Source organism: Acipenser ruthenus, chromosome 27 (genome assembly GCF_902713425.1).
Source record: "Acipenser ruthenus chromosome 27, fAciRut3.2 maternal haplotype, whole genome shotgun sequence".
Classification (NCBI taxonomy): domain Eukaryota; kingdom Metazoa; phylum Chordata; class Actinopteri; order Acipenseriformes; family Acipenseridae; genus Acipenser; species Acipenser ruthenus.
The window spans coordinates 1,814,913-1,834,138 of NC_081215.1; the positions used below are offsets into that span (position 1 = coordinate 1,814,913).

Here is a 19,226-nt window from a genome sequence, read left to right on the forward strand (position 1 = left end):
TTACGACTTGGTTACTGAAATATCTGAAACTGACCTGGCCATGGCCAAGAACCTAATTCCTGTTAATAATGTTTTTTATAATGGAAGCTTGATCAAGCTGTGGGTCACATGGCTAAACCCATATAAAGGAGCGATATTAAGAAAACAGATCTAAGATTTGAGGCATTGTCCAGGTGTAGACAGATCTGCAGTGCGTTTCAGTATTGTACAGAGCGTATTATACCCTTTCTTATTTTGTCCGTCCTGCTTTCACATCATAGCTTATGACTTTCTAATTTCTTGCCTCCCTCTTTTTTTTCTGCTTCGGCAGGAGAATCGTTTTATTTCCCAGGGCCATGGTTTCGCTCTCCATTTCTTCCTTTTTTTCTTTCTTTCTGTTTTTTTTCCCTCCCTGCGTCTCCCTGCCTGTCCCGGAGCTTGGTCAGGTCAGTGGCATGCTAACGCTTTTGTCAGTGTGATTAATAGCACAGTGGATTGCTGTTAATTCACTGGCTAATGACTGAGACTAGGGCTGGTCTCTGAGTAATCGGGTGATGTATGTGGGGAGTGTGCACCTCATGGCAGAGGTGAAAATCATTTCGACGAGTCAGATATTGTTGTTGGGAACGAATGGCTCTCCCTGTTAATAAAAATTAATGCATTTTTTCTTTCTTAATTCCCACTGGGCTGCTAAATGAAGCTGTATAGTGACTGAACACAGGGACAAACCAAGCATATGGTTGAGGACTTTTTTGTTCTTCTCTCTCGGAAAACAAACTGTTTGGATTTTATATCTATATATTGTTTTAATATAACCTAAATGAATGATTTTAAAGGTACAATATGTTACCCCCCGCCCCCAGTTATTTTTTAGAAGTGAGGAAGGGTTAAGGGCATTCTGACTTTGTTAGGAGTTTTAAATACATGATGTATTGAAGAGTAACAATATTTCGCATTGTGAGGATAGTGATGGATCCATTCATTTATTAATCATGCATACAGTACTTCCATACAAGCATGCTGTACTTGCATGTTTATCTACTCTATGGAGACTGTTCTGAATAACTGTAGTTTCAAATCTGAACTGAGTTCCAGCCAGATGCTCAGCACTGTGTATGACTGTGTTTTCACACAAACGCTGTGAAAAAAAGAAATCGAGGAAGGCTGAATTTGGTATAGAAAGCAGCAATCCACTGTAGTCCACAGCGCACCGCTCTGAGCCTGGGGGCAAATGGAAATGGTCTAGCAGAAACCATGGAATTAGAAAGTCGGAAGGGGGAGAAAAAAAAGGCTAAATCGCATTTCTGCAAAACAAAGAGGCTTTTTCACAATGAACAAGCCTTGATAAAAATTACAGTGCCATTGCAGGTCACTTCACTAGGCTAGCCTTGGGCAATGCTGGAGCTGCTCAGAAATCAGTGCGATGGCAGCTGGATATGCAAATTCCTGGCCTCAAATGCATACGCCACATAAATAAGAAGCTATCTTCAATGCTGGCAGCAAGGGATTAAGTACAGTAGACGCGGGTAGTTAATAAACTACACATCATACACTGTACTGGACTATATCTTTTTTTTTAATGCGCTCTTAAAATGCTGTTGTATATAGGGATTTTACTGACGTTTAATGAAAAGCAATTTTTATGTTGAATATCCGAGACATGACAATGCATTTTGGAATGGTAATATTCTCGTGCGTACAGTAGTGTTACAGTTGTGTGCATTTTGTTCTTGGGCACTGGAGTTCAATTAGTTGAGTTATGTTTACCTTGAGCTTAACATTACCTCAAGCTATGTTTTGCAGTGAAGGCAACATTTCACATTCCGCTCAAACAGTTCACCATTTAGGATACACCTGTCGTTCCATTGCAATAAATGGTTAACTCACTTTATACCGTGCGTTACGCAGTTAACAAAGCACATCTTGCATAGTTTGTGATTAGGTTGTGATGACCTACATTTCATACCTGGACTTACTAAATCAACATAGCTTTTGCTTGACCTTGACGAACCAGTGACTTTGAAAACCATTTTATTCCAGTGTCTGGTTAATTTATACCAAACAGGTAAAGATACCTGAAAATCTGAATCGTTCTAGAGATACAGTATTTTTAGCATTTAATTAGACTGAAATCAGAATAAATGTGCAAAAACCTCCAACAAGTAAGGGCTAATGATAATCCCAAACTGTGGATTGAAATATTGCATGTCTATTACTGTGTCCTTTTGGACCGTGCAAGCATTATTATAAAAGCTCTAGTTTTATATGTGAAGAATGAGCCGCCTTGTGCTATGCTATGTATATTAGCTCAATATCTTACCCCATTCTCTCTGTAGCTCAATCTGGTTTCCTTTGGCTCTGTGCAGAGAGCATGCAGCTTTCCCCTTGGGTAATGCTTGTAGCTCAGTTTAGCAAATGTAAGTTGCTATTGATTATTATTAATATTTATCATGTTTGTGAAAATGTCTTTACCCAGTGCTATTAATCTGCTGTGTTAATAAATGTCTATGCAGGGCCTACACAGCACCCTGGGGAGTTGTGCTGAGTGGAATGACAATGAGACTGGCTGACAGCAGCAGCCCAGGGAAGTGATATTGCCTTTCAGCACCAACTGCATGAGGCCGGGCTAAACTTCTAATTAAAAGGGATCTCGTGTTCTATTTTCCATACATTTCCTTTATTTGTCTGCTTGGATCGTTATTGCTAAACTATTTCAGCCAATATTGTTTTTGAAAAGACTCCTCAGGCCTGTGTGAAAATGACACAGGGAAGTGTTTTAATGTCACACGGTCCGTATTTGAAGCATTGTGCACTGAAGCCTGTGCAACACTGATGTGCTTCCCCGCTATCGGTCTTGGGGAGTCATTTCAGAAGCGGTTTAGCTGAAATAGTTAGTAATCATGATACATATAGTCAGTAGAAACAGCAATAGAGAATTAATCAGAACACTTTAAAGATATTAAACACCTACAAAACTGAGGGAAATGTAGATGAAATAAAGCACACAGGAAAGCTTTTCAGTGTAAGAATGGTTAGCCTGCTCCGAGACTGACAGACAGTGCGCCATGGAGTCTGCGTGTTAGAATACGAGCGTCACTCTCAAAAAGATTCACATGTGCCTGTATTTCAATTCTTGGTATGTCGGCACAAGCCTATTATATCCTATGTACGTGCACCCATGCTGTTTAAATGACCTTGTAACCCAAGGGCATCCGTCCCAGCCACCACAAACTGTACCCACAGGGTGGGCAATGGAAATATCTACTCTGCAGATTCAAATACATTTATACTCTTTCCATTGTGTTTAAAGTCCTTTTTAAGGTTGGAAAGTCGACACGTTGGCAGAAATCTGCAGAGAAACAGAACACTGCCTTGTAAAACCTCAATAAAGAGATCGGTGCCCAGTTTGTCATTTCAGTTATTTCATTTACTGTGCATGGTTGTGCTACAGAGGTACCTTATGGTGTTATCGCGCCACATTCATAAACACAGCTTGCCAATACAGTAAGCTGCATGGCTGGAGTTCTTACAGCCCTAACTGTAGGGCAGCAGTGTGGAGTAGTGGTTAGGGCTTTGAACTCTTGACCGGAGGGTCGTGGGTTCAATCCCTGGTAGGGGACACTGCTGCTGTACCCTTGAGCAAGGTACTTTACCTAGATTGCTCCAGTAAAAACCCAACTGTATAAATGGGTAATTGTATGTAAAAAATAATGTGATGTCTTGTAACAATTGTAAGTCGCCCTGGATAAGGGCGTCTGCTAAGAAATAAATAATAATAACTGTGGTTAAAGCTAGGAACGGCTAGTAATATGCGATTCAAAACTCGCTGCAGCATTGAAGACATTGTGAAAGATTGTTAGTCGAAACGTTTGTCATTACATTTACTTTTAGTATTCTTAAATTCTATAGCGTGTTTCAGTTATGAATGGTAGTAATATTAACCACACTCTACAATACCCCCTATGCATCGGCCCTGTATGATACTGTAGCATTTTCTAGTTCTTTTTACATCACTCTTAACGATCTACCACCATGGAAAAGCACACTGGCCTTTTTTGTTTTCTGCAGCCCAGATAACGGCTTTTGTTAAGATGAATCATCAAAGGTGTGATTAAAAGGTTAACGGGTACGAATGGAGGTCTGTAAAGATACTAATAATTTGCATAAGTGAAACCACATTTTCTGATTATTATGAGCACTGTGTTAGTTGGCACAGGGCGTTTTGAACACCCTAGCAGGTTTCACATATTTTATAGGTTCAGTCTCTCTAGTTGCTGGCAAACCTGGCAAACCCTTTTGGACAGATCTGCTAAACCGTCGCCCCATTTTAAAAGGTTTCAAACTTTTCAGAAATTGCTTTATTTAGAAACGTTTAAAGACTTGTTCTAAGTCCTTTTTAATGTCCTATGGTGTGCAAAAAAAAAAAGAAAAATGCGTAATCAGCCTTTAAAGTCAAATATTTATTTTACATTTCATACAACACTTGCACAAAGAAGAGGGACTCTTATGTTCCCACTTGCAAACATTTCTGTGAAATAAATAGTAATTTATTTGTTTGGGGTTATATGATTAAGACATATTTCAGCTTTAAGACATTTGTAGTTAGTTAAGACTCATTGAAGGGTCTAAAAAGATGACCCGTTCAGAGCATCTAAAATTCATTATTGTTAGTTATATTACTTTTATAAATACTGTAGGTGGTGTTCTTTTGAAAAGTCATGACCTTGAGATTTAAAACATTCATTTCACCAACACAAGGCTGTATCTAAGACATCTTAAAAAGGACCGTTTTTGTTGAGACAACTCTTGGCCTTTGGCTTGGGTAAAACCAGCACAGAAAGGCACCTTTTAAAAAGAAATCCTGTGTGGATGCAATGTCTCTTTGTTGTTCGAGCATGGCTAGCAATAACAGTAGAACTGTTTTAAGGAACAGATTTATCAAATAAATGTCATGCCTCCCCATCCCGGCACTAACTGCACAGTAGTTTCCACTGCAATAACAAAGCTGAACAACCGTCTCATTGTAGGTTGCTGAGAGAAGAGGGGGACCCCCAAGGTGAGAATTAATGATCGACCTCTGATGTAATCAGGAAAAATAGCTCCTGAAGAAAGTTTTTGTTTTTTTGGAAAGGAAGGCGCTTTTCTGTCAGTTACATACCCTTCAGGGAGACATCCAACATCATTCCCATTCTCAGACATTTCTTTTAACGGGCCAAAACATTTCTCCCAGTATACGATGTAATATTTTTCTTTCCTTTTTTTGCAGGCCCCCTAATTATTTTGGTTGTTTTTTTTTTTTTTTATTTCGTTCAGGAAACAAAATATAAAAAAATCTGTCTGAGCTGTAAAATGTAAGAACAGGATGTTTTAGAACTTGTAGAACCACTTTCAATACAATCCCTACGTGGGAAAGTATCACGGGAGAATAGAAAACAATTATTAGCTAACTTGTGTGTTTCATAGCCTGCTTTTTTCTCTTACTGGCCCATATTAGCAGCAGAAGTCTTTTCTTTAAATGAAATGATGTTCTGTTCATTGAATTTATGGTAGCAATTATACAGTGTTTTATTACTTGATCTGAACATATTGATCTGGGTGTTTTTACTTTAGGGCACCGACTTTAAAGTCAAACCAGATTTAGTGGATTTTCCGATCCTTAGCTCTGTAGCAGATAGAAGGATTAGCCTGTCAAGCGTCCAACAGCTTCCAGTAGAACAGGGCAACTGGTTTAATGAATCCTCTAATGGGAAACAGTTACTGATACCCCAGATGTTCAATCGCCAAACTGGTTTCCAATTAGGGTCACGGTTTGTTTTTTCAAAAATGGGTAATGTAAACTCTTGGTGGCTACCGTCCATTTGCCCAGTATGGTTCAGAACAAGTAACAGAGCCCTGATATACACGGCATGGCCATATGGTGGTAGACCTCTTTTAAAATGCAGCTGAATGTTCTTTAACTTCTAAAGATTCTATCTGTGGTCCAGCGTTCCGCTAATGGAATATCCTGATTGGTGATGAAAGATATGAGCTATTTACTGATATATAACCGAGTCTTTAACTTGAAGTCAAATGGATGCAGAGCATTTTTAAGAATTACCGTTATAATTTTTAAAATAAGCTAAACTGAACACTGTAACTTTGTCAGTTGCACTAAAACTACCTTTACTGCAACAACATAACCATTCAAAAGACAAATCAATGAATTGACTTTTGCGGGGAAAAATCCATACAATAACACTGAAAACCAAAAAAATCAAGTAATGAAGGCTGAAAAGAAAATTTGCAATCACCGTTTAAACTAATCTATTTAAACCAGGCCCGTTGTATATTCCGTTTTTAGACGTCGACCAGTAATTTACAAAATAACGATGACAGTTAAAGGATATTCCAAGTTCTGCTTACAAATAAATAAGCTTCAGTTTTGAGAGAAAACATTTCCAAGTCATAAAATCTCCTGTCCTTGGCTGACAGGTTGCTGTGGCAGGGTGATTGGAAACACTCCTGCAGTAATTGCGGCCTAGTTAGCTCTGATTGCATGCCCTGTGTTTGGATAGCAAACTACAGTGGTACGTTTACAAATTACACTGAGTCTGTCTGTTTACTGACACTGAGGCTGTCTAGTCAGCCCTAAAAGAAATTATTTTGTGGGTTTGTCAAAAATGAGGGCTCTTTCTAGAAGTAGTCTTTGTTAAAAACTTGCCAAACAGGTAGGTGTGTTTTCATGCCAGAGCACTCTTGTTTATCAAATAACGTATTTATTTAAGAAAAGGGATTGTAACCAAAAGGTCCCCGGTTCAAATCCTGGCTCAGCCACTGACTCATGGTGTGAACCTGAGCAAGTCACTTAACTTCCTTGTGCTCTGTCTTTCGGGTGAGATGTTGTTGTAAGTGACTCTGTAGCTGATGCATAGTTCACACACCCTAGTCTCTGTAAATCGCCTTGGATAAAGGCGTCTGCTAAATAAACAAATAATATACTTGCCATGTGGTAAATAATGATAGATCCTGGCACAGGATATTACCTGTTTCTTTTTCCACTATGTTTCTTTACCAATAAAATACATCTTCTTCTTTACCCCAGAGAGAGGAAAGGAAAGAAAACATAAATTATAATTCTAAAATGATTAAGAGACAACTTAAGACTCTCAAATCAAAAAGTCTGAATTATTTATTTCTGGTTTGGTAACTTTATTCCGTGCGTTTGAGAAATTAGTCCATTGACTGTTGAGGAAGTGACAAGGTCTATGTAAGATGTATAGATGTTTTACAAGTATATCTTGTTTTACAAGCCTCTGTTTAGCCATTGTCATCCAATCATGCCATTCTTAAAACATTAAAAGCTGATCAAAGAGACTTTGATCTATGACATATATGATTTATTAATATATAAGAGCACACCATTGTAACCCTCTGGCAAACCCATGATCACGAAAAAAATCTTTGTTTTGCCATTAATCATATATGGGATGTGTCCAGTGATACATTTATACGGAACGGCTTTTATGCTGTGTTGCATTAAGCAATCAAAAAGGAAAATGATTGATTGATTAGTAGATCTATCAGGTGAGCCCAGATCTTAGAGCAACACCGTCGTGCATGATTAGACCCCACATTGTCTGTGACTGAGGTCATCAGGAGACCTTTCCAGCTGATGCCTGTGGACCTTGAGTGGACCTTTCAGATAGTAAAGAGGGGGATTAATGTAATTTCCCTTGAACCATGGACCAACCATGGGCAGAGATCATGGAAAGAATAGGGGTGACAATTAATAACCACAGAAAACCTGGATCAGTCCATCAAAACAATATTGCAGTTTCAGTGCCTACAGTTTTGCAGCATGTCTCCATTTACATGGCATTTATCTCGGAAGGGTCTAGCTCCGATGCATAGAGCTAGATCTGCATCCCAGTGAAAAGGGCATTTCATATTGCCACTAAACCATCGTGTGAGGGGCTATAGTGGAGGCACAGAGTAAGGCTTATTCACTCTGGAAATGAAGAAGAAATATACAGTGATTTTGCTGCTATTTTGTGTGTTTTATGAAAATGTTTCTTTATTAACATGTGTTTCTGCCTCTCTCTCTCTCTCTCTCTCTCTCTGTCTCTCTGCTAGGTGACAGCGAGGCGGTAGATAACATGTATGAGACAGACCTGGACCACCTGGCTGGAGAGAGTGCAGAGGAGGAGACTGAGGACGGCATCATGTCACCCATCCCGGTGGGACCCCCTTCTCCCCTCCCCAACAGCGAGGACTTCACTCCCAAGGAGGGCTCGCCTTACGAGGCTCCTGTCTACATTACTGATGACATTCCCATTCCCGCAGACCTGGAACTCCGAGAGTCAACCATCCCTGGAGCGGGTTTAGGGATATGGGTCAAAAATAGGATCGAACTGGGGGAAAGATTTGGACCTTACACTGGAATGCAGAATACTACAGTGAAAGACCCTAGTTTTGGATGGGAGGTAAGTGATTTTGTATGTGTCTGTGGATCGACAACAGTGGCCACATACCAAGAATGACCAAAAAGAAAGAATTCCCCATACAGAATACAGTACAATAAAATATGCTTTCCATTGATATAGCATGCTGCTCTCTGATGCTGTCCTCTGACGTTTGGATGCACAGATTCAAATCGAGGATCTATAAACTTTACTAAACCACTTTCTCCAGTATTATAGTTTAATTCAGACTAGTGGACTAGGATTATAGGTCAATTTGGTTCAGATTAGGTGCATTCAGATTTCCATTTGAATGACTCAGTGTGCCTATACAGTAGTGTGCATGTTTATTAGATCCCTCCATTGCGTCTATTGTTTTGATTTGTTGTGCATATGAAATCAAACCACTGGAACTGAAAATCTTGAAATGTGTCAAAATAGGCAAATTAGTGATTTGTTTAATTTAATTGATGATTTTAGTAGGCCACACATGCAATTCATTTAAAGTGGTAAGAGAAAAAGAACACGTAGCCACAAATGGTAAAATGCAGGAGACTTTTTAGAAGTTGTTTAAGATGCCTAATTAAAGCACAATGTGGTTTAACATTTTCACATGTGAGTGCCTATTGTTTCCATGTCACTGATTTGCTGACGGCAAATTGAAATTCTCACACCGTGAGGTTTTCATGCAGGTAGGTATATAAAGGAAATAAATGACCAATCTTGAGCTGTTCTAATACATTTGCACACTGCTGTATATCTGCTAACAGCCCTAGTCTCGGAATGCCGTGCTTAAATGTATTTGGATTGTGCTGTAAAACACACTTTAGTGATGCTGAATATTGTGTAAAGTGGACGATTTCCAGCCCTTTCAGCTCAGAGCTCCAGTTCATAACTGTTTCGGGGGAAACACAGTAAAATTAGTAGTCTGCTGTTTGGTTCCATGCCAAGGAGAAATTTCCTTTGTGAAGTTCATATTATGACTAGACTTTCAAAACACTTGGGGCTTTGCTCCAACAATACTGTTAGAACTGCAGCTAATGGGGCCCACCACAAATAGGAAGCAAGGCGGCTTATAATCCTGACAACTCTTTACCACAGAATGTCAAATACATTTTCAAAATACAGGTACATAGTTACACAGTCATTATACATTTACTGATTTTTACTACATGTGCTTACTGTAGCACGCAATTCTGTGTTTTGTGAGGACGGAACACCATCAATACATTATATTAATCACCTAAACACATCTTTAAAAATGTACCCTAGTAAAAGCATAGCAAAGTGTAATAAAGCACAGTGAAAGCATGGTGAAGCATTTTTAAGAATAGTAAGGTATGGCAAATCATAGTTGTAAACCAGGGTAAGCTATGGTAAATAAATAGTGTAACCATGGGAAACGCATGCAAAAATACCATGGTAACCGTTTCTAAGGGCAGTGGCTGTAATTAGATTAGGCCCTCTTGCTTGAGTGCCTAGTTCTTAAAAGCTTGGTTTAGGACCATGATAAGTTGGAGTAGTGTGAGATTCAATACAGAGACCTGCCAGAAGAACTCCGGCTGGTGCAGAAACATCCTGTCTACTGTTTTCAGTAAGCCTTTAGGGCCCGCAGTCTTATCAAGAATAGTCCAAATATCTGACCATCAATAGATATCACTGGGTTCCCCTAGGAAAATAAAAACAGGGAATACGTCACCTTACTGCCTCTGGTGTTCAAATAGACAGATCTGAAATGAAGCATGTCTAAAAAAATATCAAGTCAAATATGCGGTATTACTGCAAGCTGTCATGGATTAAGAAAACAGTAGAGTGCCATTATCATCAACAACTGAAGTCTTAATCTTTGAAAATAATAGCCCCATTTGTTCAGTCTTTCGTATGCCTCAATGTGAATGATTTCCAGACACGTTCACCCAGAATCGCACAGCAATCCACAACTGCAGTGAACTGTAAAGGGTCGGCTTTGAACATAGATTTTTGTAAATACTGTAATTTGGATTCAATTGTATTGCCTGGTGGCAAAGATACCAGAAAAAGAAAGCCCTTAAGACCACCTCAAGACCATCTCTTACCATGGCCCATTGAACAGGTAGTACAGTGCCATCTGTACTACCTGTACAAGTCCATCTGTCTGTAGTAATCTAATGAGTCCGTGTGCAGTATGGTGTGTATATTTCCCAAGTTAAATCACCAAATGACTTACCGATTTTCCTCCACATTAGCAACGCTACTTATAATTCAAACCTGGAATCATCAGCCAAGGCCAGTAACCAGTCTTTTTTTTTCTAATGAGGAATCAGGTAGGGGAAGCAGGCTTTTGTCTGCCCCAAGGCAGCGGCAAGCGGAAGGTGTTAAGTTAGATTCATTTCAGCGAGACGGACAGCTCAATCTAGGAGATGCTTAGCTGGAGGCCACATCCATTCACCATCTTACACCCTGCTCTGCCGTGAATGCAATACAACTCAAATCATCTATTTAAAACCCATTACGCTCCCTTTATCATAACATAATGTAACATTCACATCCCAGCAGCCTATTTCAATCAGGGCGCCACTTTAAACCCCCCCTTCCTGGTGCTCAGCGAAGATCATTCCGTAACCCCCGTGTCAGCTCAGGGACTTGAACGAATGATGTACCATTATAAGAGGTGTGATCCATATGGATAACGCATTGGCTTGATCAAGAACGTACAAAAGCTCTTTACAACCGTATGAAGTAAATGCTGTCACCTCGGTAGCCCTTGAATTGAGAGTTTGTGGGTTAGATCCCCATCTGGGGCCGACTCTACCCCTGTGCTATAATAGTTAGTGCTCTGGGGAACACCGAAGACATGATATGTTTTCAATGCGTCTTTAATTATTACACATTAATCTTACGAAACATAGATATAAACAAATCGAGAGTGCTTAAGAGATCTGGATTATATTGCTTAGCTGTACGGTCCAAGCTTTGACAAGGTTTTTTTTCTCCTTATGCTAGTTATTAAGTACACTAGCCAAGTGTTTCAATCCATTAAGATCACATGTGGAATAATGCAAAACCAACACTCAGTCTGACACAATATCTCAGGACTGAAAGTCAGATCGTTTAAGTCGGTGTTGTTCAGTTGTATTGACTTAGTGGGGAAGATTGCATAGTATAAGAAAGAACCGACGATATCTTGTCTCCTAGGCAAACGCATTGACCAAAGGAGCAGCTACACCAATAGGCCAAGCTAGCAGAGGTACCTCCCAAGATTCCACAGCTTAAGACACAGAAGCTATTTCAACAAGCCAGGATTGGACAAACACACTTATTATCTTCTTATTCAATGGCTGTGGGGTCGTCAACTGTACTGCTGAGTAATGAAGTGACTCTTAAGTGGCTGTTAAATATTAACTGGGTGTTCCTTTTATAAAGATTAATGGAGCTAAATGAGTCCACTCACACCTGATTCGCTTGCCTGAGAGAGCTATGAAAAGATTATCAGTTTCACTTGAAATGCTTTTTAATCAGCAAAGCATCTTTACTTTCAGATTGTGATTTGATGAGTGTCACCGAAGAGGAGCGTGATTCATATAACTCCAGTCAGAATGTGTACTGTATAAAGCAAAGGTGTGGGCAGCCACAAATGGACAATCGTTGCCTCACCTGATCAATACAGATAAGTGGCCTTTAGTTCTGATTCGGATGGTAGGATACAATGAACTGTCCTGTGGTCATATCTCCAAACTGACTGTTCGGTGAAATGTGATATAATGAAAGCAGGTGGTGTTCCTGAAAAGGATTCCAGCGAAGGGCAAAGTCCTGGTTTGATAACAAGAGGAGGAATATATTGATCCCACGGAGCGTCTGAACAATTAAAACTCTTGTGAGGTCACATGCTTGCCATTGATTCAGCACTACCAATTGATCGCTCAGCTACCACACTGTCCAATACGCTGGATGCTGCAGAGTGGAACACTGCTTGTGATCTGATATCTAATTTTTGTTTGCCTTGATGTGATATGTGTTAAAAACTAAGGGAAACAAATCTGACGCTTTGTTCCCTGAGGACTGAATGGAAATTCAATACTGAGGCTCAAGTAGGTAGGGTTTCCAAGATCGAGCTCCAGCACTTAGTTATTATCTGATAAAATGCAGTTTGCATTCAGTATATGCATAACATTTTTACATTGCACAGAGTGGGACTTGGTGGTCAGCATAATGTTTGTGATTTACTTGAAGATTTTTAAATACTAACATATGATGCCACACGGTGGTTGAACGCTGTAATTGCGGTGCAGATCAATGCGTTTCACACCTTCTACTGCACGCGTGTATAATTCTTTTGAAGAATTTTAAGTTGAAATTATTTTGAATAACTGCATTGTATGCGGAGGTAAAAGTATGACTAGCGCTCTACAAATTCCAGTAATCAGGTGATGACAAGACACGTCAGGATTCAGCTGAAACGATAAAATTGTTATTTTAATGAAGCGCTCAATCCTGCTTACCCACAATCGCTTATCCAGTGGGTAAGGAGGTGTCACCTTGAAATGACTTTGCTCCGACACAAATTTTCTATTTACTTTTCTTTTCTGCATTACTCATCTGATCAAAAGGCTGGTAGGCTCAGTTTCTGTTATTTACCGTCCTTTGTGATTTATACTATTTTAGTAATGTCTTTCAGTCTACGTGACAGAGATTTCTCTCTCCATGGTGCTCCTCATATTTCTGCAGCATTCCTTTGTCCCCGGGTCCCTGCCTGACAGCTACTTTTCATACCAGCGCTGCTGCTTTGTTTGTCCTCTCAACTGACGTCCTCAAACATGGACTCCGCCCTGACACTATCTATCTTTACCTGGCGTTTCACCTCCTCTGTTTACCCCCCTTTTGTGTCACATCACTTAGCCACGGAACATGTGCCAAGACACCACTTAATGGGTGCAGTTCACAACTTGTCTCGTCTGTTTTCCTTTTAATCTGGTTATCTCGCGGTAGGTACAGGCTTGTGTGCGTGGTGATAAAAAAAAAAAGCTTTATTTAATGAGGAAGTGTCCTTTGTTTGTAACAGTTTCTTAGTAAGTTTTCTGTCATACATCTTAATACATTAACAATTCAGCTTAGTATTGGAACAAAAGATTGGTAATATTTCCTTTGAGAGGACCAGTAGGCGATGCCCTTGTAACCTGTGTCTTGCCTTCATGAACCAGTGATAGCATATTAGGAAGTTCTTCTCAATACACGGTTTAAATTGTCATTTTCAAGACTGCAGAAATGACTTTCTCCATTATTGACTGCAGGAACAGTGCCCCGCTCTGAAGGGAAGTGGCCAATACAATGGGCATTATTTCTTTTAGAAACCAAAAGAGTTTTGTCGTCTTTTCCAAAAATCTGTTACCAGCTTAAAAATGAGTGTTGTCATTTGATATTATTACTACTGTAAATATAACAGCAACAAAACAAAAGCAAACAATATGTAGAGAGATTTAAAGGTGATACAATATGTGGAGCTAATCATTAAACAGCAGTTTGATGGGTTTACTGTCATCGGCCCTGTGAATAATTGACCTTGAAAAATGTTATTGAATGCCACCGGCAGAATACAGTGCACGCTTTGATCTGCCATATATCATGCTGTTCAGCTCAGTTCCATCTACCCATTAATGGAAAAGATTTCTGAGAATATTTACAATTTTTTACTTTTTTTTTTTTTTTTTTTTTTTTGACTGCTTTAGAAAAAAGAGGGTTTCCAAACCTAATGTTTAATTTGGTTATGAACTTTGCCACAGCGTTTTATTAAAATCTTACCAACAAAATTCCGGTATAATACTTTCACTTTAGTCCTGGGCTATAATTTCTTCCATTTACTTTTGTTTTATTTAAGTTTAGAACATGCTATTAGCCAATTTAATCCAATTTTCTCTGCTTCCAGGGTGCTCTAGTGGAACAGATTACACCTAATATTAAACATATGTCCTTGGTTGCTTATGTTTTAAGAGCTATTTATGGTAAATATATTTTCTTCACTGTTCAACAGTCATATTTGCTTACCATAAAAACAGCCATTAAATTAGAGAGGGGAGACGCGAGTACTCACCAGCATACTTGTAAAACATCAGAATTAATTCCTGGGTGGATATCATTTAAATACCTCGATCAGTTATTAAATTAAACGCTTGTGTATTTAACTGAAAATGAGAGGAACATTCTCTTCATCACAGGCCACCACTGAGATTAAATTATCCCAGATTCTCAGTCATCCGTGACTGTCCAAACAAGCCACTTCCAGTTAATACAAATTATATATCCAGTATATTTATTAAATCATATTATTCATCCTTTTTGTGGGCACTTGCAGCCGCCTGTATCTAATGATTATGACAGTCAATAGGCACAGCATTGCCATTAGAGAAAATGGTCTGCATAAGGAGTGGTAGAATATAAAGGGTTAACCTCTGATTAAAAGAATATGTCTCGCAAAGTAAGCGTGATCTCACAAAGCGAAAAATCTTAGACATTTCTTATTGAAGAAACCCAATATTCCATGCATTACATCTACATTGGCACCCTTTATTCTTCTTCAGAAAAAAAAAAGATTTATAAGTTATATTCAGCATCCGACTTGATAGGGCACATAAAACATTTTGTGTGGCATATAAAAAAAAAATATTTAGTTCAACAACTGAGGCATGGTACCCTTCTACCACCCACCCTCAGTCTAATCTTCCTCTTGCCATTTGAAATAGAAAGCATCAGTCATGGGGTGCCAAATAAATCAACAGCATGTTTGTGCTTTTCCTGCCCCTGGGGTTGGGAATACAATGATATTGCTCATTGGCTGAGTAAATAATGACATTTGTCATAGTGTTGTTTATCCTGCTAATTAAGTGATGGCTATGCATGACAACGTGTGTGTGGGTGGGTGGGTGTTGGTGTTGGTGGGGATGTGGGGGTGGGAGTGGGGATGGGGATGGGGGTGTGTGGGTTGGGGGGGTGGGGGTGTGTGGGTTGGGGGGGTTGGGGGGAGGTGGGGGTGGTGGTGTGTGGGTTGGGTGGGTGGCGGTGGGGATGGGGATGGGGGTGTGTGGGTTGGGGGGGTGGGAATGGGGGGGTGTTGGTTTGGAGGGGGTGGGGGTGGGGGATGGGGGTGTGTGTGGGTTGGGGGGGTGGGGGGTTGTGGTGGTGGGTGAGGAATGTGTGCGGGGGAGGGGGTTGGTGTGCTGGGTGGGTGGGTGTGTGCGAGTGGGTGGGTGTGTGTGAGTGGGTCTGTGTCGGAGAGAAAGTATAAAAGAGTCTAACTATTGCATGACAGGGCAGTCTCCCCACCTGCTCACAGAAAACCAGTGGAAAGGCCGAAGCAATGCTAAGAAGTTAATGAAAAGGTTCATTAGCTCACCTAGTTATAGTACCCACATTTCAGTAAATTTACACAAAACATGGTAAGATACTAATTACAAAGTTTTGGTAGTTACCCCATAGTTATCAAATGTACAGAAAGCCCTACAATTATATTTAGAATAATTTCAATAATTGTGTGTACTTAAAATGCTTTAGAGTTATTTATAAACCGCTATCAGTGTCTGTGTGTTGTTTTAGTGTTCTAATTTTGTATTGTATATTTTGATCAGACTATATATATATATATATATATATATATATATATATATATATATATATATATATATATATCCTGCTTGCGTTGCTTGGTTGTTCTTTTAGTACTACACAAGCCTGCTGCTTTTAGCTCTGTATCCACTTCAGAACTCATTCACCTTGACAAAATATCCATCTGGTTGAATTGTGAGTTTTGTTTCTGTGCTTCCTGCTCTTCAAAGCTCTCTGCGTTTTAAAGTAAAGAGATAACCATGGTCCAATCGACACTGCGCTGAGTGGGCTCTGGTTAGTTTAATTGAATTCCAGCTTGCTGGCTGGTTATCCTGGCTCTTTTAATGTGTGTACATTGATCGAAAGGGTGAGCAATGAAGAGACGGCAGGAATTAAACAGCAGTCATCCTCCTCGGAGCAAAATCAACTTTAACACAGTTCAGCGCGGCTCCACTGGCTCATTGCACAATGCAGTGTCTCTTCCATTAATCCTTTTGCTATGATAAACATCGCGGCAAAACTGTAAAACAGGCAGATAGGGCTGTGTTGCAATAAAAAGAAGAGAGGAAAAAAAGACAAAAGGATAAGGCATGATAAGTTCAGATGCAGATATCAGAAAGTTTTGCAGTCAGTGTGGGACGTGGGGGAGCTTGGGGGCTTGGGGGGGCAATTCAGGGTCTTAGTGAATTTGTTAGAAAACTTGTAGCATGTAACTGAGATTAAAGAATCTGCACAGTTATGTAAAGGGAGCAGTGGTACTGTAGTAGTTTATAGCAAGCTGATGTATTTGCAGTCTGCTGATTGGTAAACTGTTTTTGACATCAAAGCTGGTCTGTGGTGAAATACCACTGGTATGCCATCATTTTTTGTTTTTTAAATGATTGATACAGAAATAACTATGGGGTAACCAAAAGGTTATATACACTGGCTCAGACTAGTGGAGGGAACTTTTTTTGGCTCAGTGGTAGAGACCCCCGGACCCCTGTTCAAAACCATTGATCTCTACAATTCTGTCAAGCCTGCAGCTGTTTCGGATCACGTAACAAATGATGAGTTGTTTTAAGACAAACCCTTCTGGGCATTTCTTCCTTGCCCAAAAGAAGTTTAGATTTTGTAAGAAATGCCAAGTGATCGGTTTACACGGAATCAGGCGTCATTAACTGTGTCATGTCTAGAGAAACAGCTGCATGTAGAGTTTCTCTATAGGATAGTGGCCTCAATGGTAAGCAGTTAACCTGTTTTAAGCCTTTGGCTCAATGAGCTATCACTATTGATAACCTTCAGCTTTTTAATCAATATTGCTTCACTGGCTGTCTCTTGCTTTTATCTTACAAATGATGCAAAATAGATCACTAGTGACTAGAACAGTGACTCCAGCATCATTATTTTTTTATTTAAGTGCTGACTCTATTCATTGATGAAGTTTGTAGGTACCTGTGTGCCCCAAAAAAACAGTAGCATTTTAAGTAATGCTGCATTTGGTTTTCCTGCAATTTAGGCAATAGAAAGAGACAACATAATCTCTTTGTGCACCCATGGAATACAGAAGGATGGCATTGCCAGTGTTACACACATTTACACCAAAAAGATTAACAACTTCACAGGGTCACAAAGTCAAGTAGACAGTTGGCTGGTACATACACCACTGTGCTGATAGTTCACTGATGTGTCTTATAAGTTTAACCTTACACGTTACACCAAACAGATACAGGCTGGCATCTGTAGTGTGCCAAGGCTGGGCAATAACCTAATAGCTCCAAGGTGAACGCTGCACGTCCACTGCATCTGTGCAGAGCCAAGCCTTGGGAAGCAAGGAACAGCAGGGAAAATCCGAGGCTAGAGGAGCTTCTGTTGAACCTCCCCCCCACCCCAGTGCCTGCACCTGGACCCGCAGCTCAACAATGATGCAAAGTCAGCTGGCTTCTGATTCTGCCCTCCCCGTAGCGGGTGGCATCTATTCACACCATTAACCGAGTAGTGCCCGACCCCACCCCCTCCCCCGCTCCCAAGCCCTGCCCTGCCATCCGTGAGCCTCAAACATGATGGATCACTCGGGCGACTTTAGAGCCCAAGGAAAGAGGCTGAGCTGGGGCTACAGACTCATGACCTTCCTTTGCAAAAAGTCGACGCCACCTGCAGCACGGGCTGAAGCGCGAGACGTGTAGGGCTTAAGAAATGTCTGCCTTTTTGGTTTGGCTTTTTTTCTTTTTGTTCAGCGTTCTCATTAGTTCAGATTTAGGGGGCCTATTAAAGAGATGAAGTCCTCAAAGTAAGGGAAGTGAATTGTACGCCTTTTTTGCTCGGAAACCGTTCAAGCTCCTATATGGCTTAAGAAGACCTTTCTTTTGCACGTAGTATTCCTGCAGTCAATTTGATTGAGTGTTTTGAGATCTACACAGCATAAGGAAGTTAGACCTAGAACACGGCAGAAGAAACGTTTGCTTGCCTGAAAAAGTAAAAACCAAAACAGCTTCCTACCAGCTTAACTTTTCTGATTTTTTGAGCATCTCATCTTTTGAATAGTTAGCCATCAGGGTGGCTCAACGGTTAACTTAAATACTTGCACTACCCACGCAGCACACTCCAGTTCGCTGTTTATTAACAAGCCAACTAGTTTCATCAAATAGTTAGTCTTCCTGGATTAGACTATAATTTAATGACTGCTGAAACCAAGATTGATGGTTACGTGGTGGAAATTCAAAAGTTCTGAATAATATAATCATTTTAAAATGAATGTCCTCCTCAGCCCTATCCCTATCCCTATCCCTATACAGGGTGGTAAACCACTATTTTGTATTTTCCATTAGTTAAGGCAGTTTGATTAGATTTGTCTGTCTTCAGTGAAAATTTCACACAATAGATAATCTCTAAAAGGTTGCTCCCATGTAAGCGTCAAATACAAACCGTTCTGCATTCCGTCAAGCTAAAACAAACCTTGTTATGATTTGTATGAAAAGCTTAAACTGAAAGCTGAAAGCATTTTGACGTGAATTACTTTGGTGACTTTTATTTAGCCTTTTATGTATGGTTGTCTTACGTAAATAGAAAAAAATCTAGAAATAAACATAGACATGAACTGGGCATATGAGCTGGACACAGAAATGTCAAATGTACAGCTTTTTCTTTTTAACAATTGCCAACAAACATGTTTTATAAATGTTTGGCTTCCTGCCGAATTGCACTTTTTCTTTTTTTTTTTTTAAATAAATACTTTATTTTTTGTATAACTGTAGTTGA

At 39.9% G+C, this 19,226-nt stretch overlaps 1 protein-coding gene across 5 annotated transcripts in view; it reads left to right on the forward strand.

Moving 5' to 3' along the window:
- The window catches only part of LOC131701884 (histone-lysine N-methyltransferase PRDM16-like), a 191,256-nt gene that overhangs the window by 53,827 nt on the left and 118,203 nt on the right, over positions 1-19,226 (forward strand). For all 5 annotated transcript variants that reach the window (XM_059002477.1, XM_059002481.1, XM_059002478.1 and 2 more), the window contains exon 2: positions 8,092-8,441. In XM_059002477.1, coding sequence (XP_058858460.1) covers positions 8,092-8,441 — 350 coding nt within the window. The remainder of the gene's footprint in view (positions 1-8,091; positions 8,442-19,226) is intronic.